The 10,168-nt window shown below is 33.0% G+C and overlaps 1 protein-coding gene across 1 annotated transcript; it reads right to left on the bottom strand.

Annotated features, from left to right (window-relative positions):
• Positions 1-6,739: 6,739 nt before the first annotated feature.
• LOC121778600 (histone-lysine N-methyltransferase ATXR6-like) lies at positions 6,740-9,672 on the bottom strand. Its single transcript, XM_042175969.1, has 6 exons — positions 9,293-9,672; positions 8,307-8,387; positions 7,990-8,219; positions 7,622-7,722; positions 7,319-7,531; positions 6,740-7,139 (listed from the first exon to the last, which is right to left on the bottom strand). The coding sequence occupies exons 1-6, from the start codon at positions 9,564-9,566 to the stop codon at positions 6,980-6,982; spliced, it is 1,059 nt and encodes a 352-aa protein (XP_042031903.1). The 5' UTR covers positions 9,567-9,672; the 3' UTR covers positions 6,740-6,979.
• Positions 9,673-10,168: the final 496 nt, after the last annotated feature.

Below are 10,168 nucleotides of genomic sequence, written 5' to 3'. Positions count from 1 at the left end.
CCGGATGCGTAGTCTTCCTCGGGTTATATTAGCCAATAATTATGTAATTTTTAATTTTTAGGAGTTTAATTATGTAATTTTTAATTTTTAGTATTTTAATTATGTAATTTTTAATTTTTAGGATTTTAATTATGTCTTTTTATTTTATTTGTAATTTGTTATTTTTATTGTGGTTTTTTTAATGAATTTTAGTATTATGAAAATGTTTTTGTGTAATTGAATTTTATATTAATTGTGCTCGTCCTTGCGGAAGAGCACAGTTGTGGGTGTTGTGCTCTTGCCAGAGAGCAGGCATGAATAGTACCGCCCGGGCCCACAACCGTGCCGCTGGCAAGAGCACGGTTGTGGATGCTCTTATGGACTACTTATGCCGAATTAAAAAAAAAAAAGAAATTTGCAGGAATTATATTTTGGGCGAATTGTAGAAACACATCACAAAATTTGATCAAATTTTGGTCCGTTCTATAATCTTGAAAGTCAGTAACAAAAAAATCATCTACACGTAATATATTGTTCATATTTTTCAACTGAGCAATATTGTTTTCTTTATAACTAGACACATTATTTAATTCATCGGTAATGACTTTTACATATGTTTTTTTCCTGTCTGTCATAGTATACTTTTACCATAAAAATTCACATTAAAATAATTGAGAACAAATATCTAAATATAGTGCTTACTAATAGATTTTCTAGCTAGTTTTCAAAGTTTATCAAAAATTTGCCTTTATATTTTTGGGTCAGCATCACATAAGACTGTTCACTCACAGAAAAAGCAAAAAATAAATAAATCTAATCAGACTGTTTTGTAAACCCCAAAATTGAGAATGTGAAAATCACCTGATATGTTTCTTTTTCTTATTACAGGAAAATAAATTTAGGGGACATTAAATAATCGTGTACGGCCTTTGATGTGACACAAACCATTTTGTTGTAATGAGCATCGTATTGAGATGACATTTTGTATAAATTTGATGGATAAATTAAATAAATACTCCACAAAGTAAAGTTTAAGGCATGAATAACCCGGTCCCCATTTCCGGCACCAAGTCCCCTCCACGTCATCATTCCTCTACAGTTGCGGCCCATGCCCCAACTGTTCTAACCCTGCAGGCCACAACCCGGGCCGCAACTAATAAATGACACTATTCACAACTTCAACCTATTTTACACGTAAAATAAAAAACGCCGAAAATTTATAACACGAAAAATTTCATTTATAACGCGAGAATTTCATTTTTAATTCAAATACAATAAATTATAACCTAAAAAATATATAAAAAATAGAATATTAAAAAAATGCAAAAAAAATAAAAAATGCAAATCTGCCCACGTCGCCCCTCTCCCTCTCTTCCTCCTCCTTCTTCCTCTCCCCCTCCCTCTTCTTCCTCTTCTAAAATGTAAAAATTCAGAAATTGCGGCCCGAACCCCCTCGCCCTGGAAGCTCCAATGCCGGCCCAGGCCGGGACGCGGGACCGTCACCGAGCCGCAAATGCGGCCCCGGGACCGGCCTGGGCCGTGACTCCACCTCCTCCAATGCTTGGGACGGGCCGGGACTCGCGAGATGCGGCCCGGCCCCTTTCGTTATTCATGCTCTAAAGATTGCTATTCAATAAGAAGATTTGAAAAAGATATGAACAGACATCCAATATTGAATTTCAGCCACAAAAAAATTGGGCGATAAAGAATAGTCAATTTTCATGTACACACCAATATCTTCTAGGAGTACTTATTATTTTTTCATTTAACACTATATATACAATTATATCTCACATAGATATAGAGATTTGCGTGTGTGTAATTAGAAATCTACTTAGCAGTCGAGTCTATGTCACGAACCATAAGTGTAGTACTAAGTGATTTTGAGCTATTTCAAAAGGTTTGACTTGACAATTTAAAATTTTTCATTAGAAAAATAAATTTAGGCTTTAATAGCAGTTGTGTGTATTCTACCGACTGATAACATAATTTAGTACTCCATCTATTCCACAAATGATGTCACACTTATGGAACGACACGAGATTTTATGAGGTTTTATTTTGTGGGCTAGGTGAAAATAGAAAATATAATATTTATACTATTGTGATAGAAAGTTTTTTTAAAAATAAAAATGCGACATCTTTAGTGGAACAAACTAAAAAGGAAAATGAACATCTTTTATGAAACAGATGGAGTAGCATATCTATTTAATCTCATAGACCATATGAGATGTTAAATTGATTGGAGTATTTTTCTTGTTACATGAAAATAGCAATTTCGGATTTCACAAAGAAAAAGTAATATGCCATAAAATGTAAACAATCTTGTCACACAAAATCACATTTACGATTCTTCCATGTTAAGTGCATTTCTCAATCACAACCTAACTAGTCATGTTTGGTTATACATATTCTAGTACAAACGAATTATGATCCATTAATTTTAACTTAAATAAATACAAGCAGAAACCATATTTATGGTTTCTACAAAAACCCAATTACAAATTGGATAATTATTAGACAAATAATTGAAGAAAAAGCAGTTAGTAGGGAATGCCTATTACTATTTAATTCATTTATATTCACCACCTCTCAAAAAAAAAATTAATGCATATTCACCAACTCCTAGATTATGCGTAGATCGAATTTCCCCCTCAAATTAAGGGAACAATGCCAATTTTTCTGCCCCAAATAATTGAAAATCCCTTTTTAATAATGTATTTTGGTTATATAATTAGAGGTGGATAAATTAAATATATATACGTGGTCACAAAATGGTGATGAACGAACCTAACATATTATAAATGTCCTTATTTATTTTATAACATGATTGCTAGACATAAATTATTTAAAATTAATAAATTAACATAGTATAATAATAGAACGAATTAATTACTAACTCCATTAAACATATAGCTTGACAGTCTATATTGTGATAGAAATGAGTTGGAGAATACAACAATCTAATTTTAGGATAAGTACAAAATTAAACAGAATAAGAATAGTTATTAGTAATTCCATTATTGGATCGACATGTCTTGAAATTACTCTAAATAGCCATGTTCTCTTATGCTGATATCACAAAATTTGAATAGTTATTATGGAACAATCAAATGTTACAAATGAAACTAATTCAATTATAGAGTTGCAAATTGTCATTAGAAAGACATTTTTTTTTCACAAATCACGAGGAATATAACCTTGTTTGACATTACTAATTTTCTATGAACATGATGCAAGAGATTAGGTTGGAATAGAACCAAAATACCAACTCTCTTTTTTTTTGAGGCTAAGGAGATTTTATCTTATAATTAGATGGAATTTTATGGAACCAAATATTAAGTTTTATCCTTAATAAAAAAAAGGGAGGGTATCCCTTTTTCGTTTTTTTGTAAGCTAGTGGATGGATGTTGGAATAGTCCAATGTAGCACGAGTGGATGGATTTTTTCACAGAGATATGAATTTATATTATTTGTAAAAAGTAGAAATAATAATTTATGTAGCATAATATGGACAATGAGCACCAAACAAGTCTTGGGGGTGGGCCTTCGATGGTTGCATTTCTATGAAATAAGATTAATTAGGGATGGGTACCCACTAAACTTTTTGTTTTTAAGCTTGGATTGGCCCTTTTCAACATCTACTTTTTAATCCGCCATGTGCACTGTCTCTGCCTTTCGATGCCAGTGATAATCATTTTCACTGTATTCGATTCCACGAGTTCCATTTTCTGAATCTGTCATTGCATATTATTGTATGTCCGAATCTTTTCAATATCTTCAACTTTTTGCATTTTTTAGCGAACGCACGTGCCGTTGGGCGTACTTAGTTGCACTAGATATATGATTGATATACTCCACATTTTTATTCTATGTTTTGAATTTCTTTGATTGTTAAGTTATATATGGGCATATTACGTTGGATATACATATATGAATTGCCATGTTGTCTAAGAGAGATCAATTTTAAATACATAATAGTCATTTAATCATATTCCTTATCATCAATTAGTTTTAGAATGAGACCTTACTAGAGTTTGGTTGACTCTCAACTTATATACCTAATAAGTCATTCCATATATCTCATAATACAATCTAACATAGTATAGAAAAATTGTCGAATGTGTCATCAAATGCAATGAGACATAGGATCAGAGATCGAACATGAAAAATAAAATATATCAACTTAAATACTAAGAAATTCGAAAAAAAGGTAATTGGGCATGCACACATGACACATCTAAAGTTTGGATAATGTTAAATGAAACATACAGTCTCATATTTTCACATTAAAAAATAGTTTCCAATAGAGTCAATCCATATACATTATTGAGAGATAAAGATAGTATTAAAGGGCAACAAACTTTCGATTGTGGGATTTAATTTTCTATATACAATGGATGACTATTTGGGAAATTTGAGTGGATAATTATTGAATGTCATTGGCTGCCAATGATTTTCAGGATTGGATGAAAGGCAGGGGAGCATTCTTCAATTTTATGGTCTATAATGGCTCCATTATTAGATTTCCATTTCAATATAAATCTACACTAATATCTTTATAACTTTGACTTAATAAAATATGACCAACGTTTTCATTTAACAAGAAAGCCAAATCTTGAGCAAAATAAAGATAATTATGAGATTTTGCAATATCTTGTGCACATATAAATAACGTTTCATTCCTTAAATTTTATTGTAAAATAAAGGGCAATATATAAATTGTTGAGTAATAAAATATACTACTCCATAAAGAAATAAAAAAAGACTTCAGATCTTTGCAAGTGGGCCGAAATCTTAAATGATGGTACCGATTTCTATAACAATTTCTCAATGGCCCAATAAAATAAATCATGCACATTTTACTTAAAAATAAATATAAGAAAATATGATGCAAGAAATAAAATTACTTGAAATGTACTGACAATTAAGTATCGAGAAAATATACTTGAGACCCTAAACATAAGAAACTGTTTTTTATAATTGGAATTTACACTAGTGGAAGAAGAAAACATAAATAGTTGATTTAAAAAAACATTTAAAAATGGTCTATAAATGAGTTTTAGGGATCTGAGCTCTTGTAAATACTAAATACGTACAACCACATTAATTTTCCTACCAAAGAGGACCACTATAATTCATTTTCCGAATTAAATTGCATGCTACATTAATGATTTTAATCATTGTCTTTGGCTGTATAGCATAGCCAAGTCAAAATCGTGATGTTGCAAGGTAAATATGTTCCCCATTCCCCTATTTTATATCCAAAGTGATAAGAAAATCTCAGTTGGGTGAGAAAAAAAATAGTTGGTTTGATTATAGGGTATATTGTCCAAAAAAATTAGGAAATTTAATCAAATTATAGTTTTGTTTCGCAACTTTTAAAATCAATCAAAAAAATCATAAAATTTGAAATGTGTATGACAAGAAATTTGGATGAAATTGTATCTGATTTGGGAGCCGAAAAATCGTATGTAGACATTGCCGCTAATAAGTTAAATGATGTTGTATCTTCATAAACAAAACTGCGTCGTTTGTTTGAAAATTTTCATCAATATATTATACGTAGGCAACCATAATTTTTTATCGTGATGTAATTGGGAATAAATTTAAATTTTATAAGGCGGTTTGTAACGCTGCGAGATGTACCAGAATTTGACCGAATTTCATTATGATAACTTGGCTTTCAATATAATATGGTACAATTGGTGTGTGTGAGAGAGAAAGCAAAGGGTTGTGACTAGAGGAAAAAAGAGCTTTAAATGGACCACCCTATAGAAATTCAAGATTTGCATAAGGTGGGATTGATGTAGACTAAGAATAGTGTGGTCCTATAATTGATTCATAAATCATAATTACTCTTTCTCTCTTATAATTGGGTGTTTTGATTTTTGTTTATTTTATTGGACTCCCTGCTTTTTGTGTCACCTCTTTACCTTGTTAAAACCATACCACCAATAATTAATTGGACATTTCAAAATTAGGCATTTGGGCTAGATATGGAGTGAATTTTGATACTCCATTAAGGACTTTTCTTGGGCCTTTATTTCTAGCCCAAATATTTCGTGAAAAGCAATGCCTTATGTAGTAGTACTAATATTATTTGATTAATTCAATTTGATCGAATTAAAGTTATGATACAGAAGACCATATATTGCATATGTTGAATTACAAAATTAATAAAATAAAAACCATAAGAAAAATGCAATTACTTAATCTCATGGTTCTAAAATATAGGCTCATGTTAGTTGAGAAATTTAATTATTGGCCAAAATCAGTCAAATTAAATTACTTTTCAATGAAAATATATAGCTATTTATTTGGCTAATTGAATAGATAATTAGGAAAAGTTAAATTAGCTACATATGCAGGATGACTATTTAATTTATATTCAGGTTTAGTCAAGGTAAAATTTAATTAGAAATCTACGTGGTAAGAAATGTGATTTATGAGAATAAAACTTAAAATGAGTTAGAATAAGGAAAAAAAAAGAATGATGATATTCTAGACATACCACTTCGGAAAGAAAAAATAGAAATAAAATCCCCTAACCTATTATGTATTCTTCACATTGATCTTATTTTTGACATTTAAGTGCTCAAGATATGTGGAGTGCTACAAAAAATTTCATCTACCAATGTATGTTTACTATGATTAGCTTTGAACTAGGTTGATAATCTAATCCATCAAATATTCAAATCATATATTTTGTCAATATACACAAAATGAATCTGTAAATTAAACAAAAAATATGCAGTATGGTTTCTGCAACAATTTCATTGCCTGTAGATGAAAAAACTATGTTCATCTTCTTTCAATGGCAATAGATAATGTCAAGAATGCTTGTGCCAAATTATAACAAAAACATTACAAAATGGTTATGTCAGCACCAGCTACAGAGCCTCCTTCCTGGAGGTGAGCGCGTTTCAAAATAATTTTAGCTGTATCCGGAATTTAGACCGGAGAAGGCAAAAGGTGGTAACAGAAATACCACGATGGGGTCAGACAAAATGCTCCGTAGGATACTCATTTTCATATCCATTGTAGTCGTAGTACAGCCTCTCCCCTTTTCTGATGTCACGGCTTGCAATCAGAAGAACACGGCACTCACCATTGACATCAAACCTCAAACACTTCACATTTTGCTTCTTCTTCCCACCCCTGTGTTAGAGGAGAGGTGAATGTCAGCAGAGGTCACTACTATAATGCTTATTATTCCAAGGGATAAAAGAAAAACGAAAAAAAAACAGCCAATGAGACAGTGATTAGATTCTTTTCAGTCATATGTAGGAACTCTAACCAACTAAATATTCTTTTATGCGAATGAGTATTTAACGTACTGCACATGGTTGTTGATTCCATTGATAAACCGAGCAATGTTGCTTCGCTTATCTGGACAGATAACGAGACTTTTAGAAATGTCAGCAGCAGTGAGAAGAGTCATCATGCTATCACCATCATCATGCTCTCGATTTTTCAGGAAATCAACATCTCCAATATACTCAGTGATTATTGTCAAATCTCGAATGCATCTATCTGCTTCCACAGTGAATCTATTCCAATCCAGAAAAGAAAAACAGTTAAGGCTTGCAGCATTGCCACAATAGCACAGGAATGAACACGAAAGATGAAAGAATATTCACCCTTCGCGTGGATCAAACACAACCATAAGTGGTGGACATTCACCCCGTTCCATCATATTCTTACAGAGATTCAGAGTTTCTGTGTCATCTTTTGACATAACCTAATAATTCAGGAAATGTACAGTGATTAAAATGCCATTGCCAAAATAAAAGACAGACACCCATAATGAAGCAGACTGTAATATATGTAGCAAATGACAAAATGAGGTGTGAGATTTCGTATTGAAGGGATATCAAGGTCTCTAGACCAATTTGATGATTGCATAGCATCCCATTCTCTAGAGACTAAATCTTGTTTTTCTTGCAACGAATAATCTAACCAACAATCTTAATTCCAGACAAGATAGGTAAATAGCATTTGAAAGTACCTGCATTCCATCTCTTTCCAGAGTAGCACAATTTGCTGATCTTGGAGCCATGCCCGGAATATAAGTCAGCTCGTTGCTGAATTCCGCCCCAGTTGCATTCAGGGCTGTAGCTAAAGATGCCATCTGTTCCAATCTCCTATCAGAATCCTCAGTTGGAATGAAAGGCAATAACTTCCTTCTCTTCTTCGACATCACTAAGCCACCAGTTCGCCTTCTTTTCTTTTTACATTCTAAGAATGATAAACAGAGAACGCATATCATTAAGAGCCAGCAACTCTAACAATTATATTATGATGTAACCAAGTGATGCCTTTTACCTTGGGTGAGCTTTTCGGCAGGTCGTGAAGACCTTTGTATGCGGAAAAAATCAACTATTTTGGTTTGCACAAGAGTCAAATCTGCAAGCCAAACCAGCCTAATTATAATGCATCCTCATGATCTAATACAATCAATAATCAACATAACAACCGGGAAATTGGTATTTTTTTCCAGCCAAGTTAACATGGTCAAGAGAAATAAAATACAAGAACAAACCACAAACATGACAAGTTATGACTTGAGAACTGCACAAAATTACATTCGATCATTTCGATGGAGCTTGTTAATGACATGTAAAGCTTTGTAGTTTGTACTAATGCCTTCCTGGTGCAAATTCATATTTAGCAGAAGATACTGATCAGTTCCTAGGGACTAAAATCTATTTAAAGACAAAATCAAGTCCCACTCAGAAGCAAAACATACACTGTCCAATACAAAAAACAGTGATTTCTCATAAACCACATGCCAAAAGTACCAATCATGTCAAGTGTTGAATTCTAGTAAAGTGATGCGACTAAAGATGGATAATGTTTCTCAATAGTCAACAGAGAGTGGATAATGTTTAAAAGCACATACTCTAGAACAATATAAATCAAAATCAATAAAATGTAAACAATCTCATTGGAAATAGCACAAAACTAAACTCTAAAATATGCATAAAACATGGCAAAAAGACCTATGAACAGAATTAACACAGTAGTAAATTACACTCCATTTCACAACAGACCTGCAGAAATCGATAAGTACATTGAAAACAGCAATAGCCAAAGGTAGATATGTCACTCAATCTCAATTTCATTGCAAAATGTATGCTTTCCCTTGCGAATTACCGATTTTCCGAGCAAAAGGTTGAATCTTTACACAACTGGGGAACTCAATTTCAAGAAATGACGCAATGACACACCATTCATCAGATACAAATTCAACAAAAAACACTAAATCAGTCCCAAAATTCATCAAAATAAAACGAAACCAATAACCATACTTGGAGGATTTTGTTGATTGGAGCAAGAGGGGCAGAACCAGCTGCCTCTGGGGACGGCGACCAGAACCGGCCGGAGGCAGAAGAGGTGGAATCCACGGTCACATTCATCGCACAACAGGAGCTCCGACGGGTATTCCCCCGACCCGCATTTCTCGCACTGCGTGTCGCTGTAATCCTCCGATTTTCGCTTCTTCGATCTAGGCCGCTTTTTGGGAACGATCTTGGCGTCAAGAGCTGGCTTCGGAGCCTGGGTCCTCTTCCTCAGCGACGCCATTCCAATGGCGTGGAGAATTCGACGAGGGAGAGAGAAATGGAGAAGAATGAGGGTTTTCGCATTTGGTTTAAGAAATGGGGGAATTTAAGAGAGAGAAAGGGGGAAAAGCTGTGTGCGCGGGTAAATTGATTTTCGCGGTATTACTTGCTATTTTAAATTGTCGTGACGATTTAAAATGGATGGTTAATATTTTTGGCTAAGTTTTAAACTATTAAATAGTTCTACTAATTTAATTACGGTGGTTCACATCAATACAATGTATTTGGACAAGTGGAGCGATAGTATATTCTTATTTCATCGTCGACATGCAAATAAATCAATATTATTCATTTTATGAGAATATATATATACACTGCTCCCTCCGTCCCGGATAATTCGTCACATTTTGACCGGACACGTGTTTTAAGAAATGTAATGAAAAGTGGATTGAAAAAAGTTAGTGGAATGTGAGTCCTACTTTTATATATTAGTTTTATAATAAAAGTTAGTGGAATGTGAGCCCTACTTTTATATATTAGTGGTATTTCGGTATATTTTTCCGGCCCTAATTTTGGCGGTTGAAAAGGTGCTTTTGTAACGAATAACAACGTCAATTATATAGT

The sequence above is a fragment of the Salvia splendens genome, chromosome 19 (assembly GCF_004379255.2).
Source record: "Salvia splendens isolate huo1 chromosome 19, SspV2, whole genome shotgun sequence".
Classification (NCBI taxonomy): Eukaryota; Viridiplantae; Streptophyta; class Magnoliopsida; order Lamiales; family Lamiaceae; genus Salvia; species Salvia splendens.
Note: the sequence above shows the minus strand (reverse complement) of the source record. Positions and strands in the feature narration are given on the sequence as shown.

Bases quoted from the DNA above. Each gene is read 5' to 3' on its own strand.
- LOC121778600 (XM_042175969.1), bottom strand. From the start codon at position 9,566: ATGGCGTCGCTGAGGAAGAGGACCCAGGCTCCGAAGCCAGCTCTTGAC. The intron at 8,220-8,306 runs GTAAAAGGCATC...TATCATTCTTAG, and splicing joins TGCCGAAAAGCTCACCCAAG to AATGTAAAAAGAAAAGAAGG. The intron at 7,140-7,318 runs GTACGTTAAATA...CCTCTAACACAG, and splicing joins GGAATCAACAACCATGTGCA to GGGTGGGAAGAAGAAGCAAA.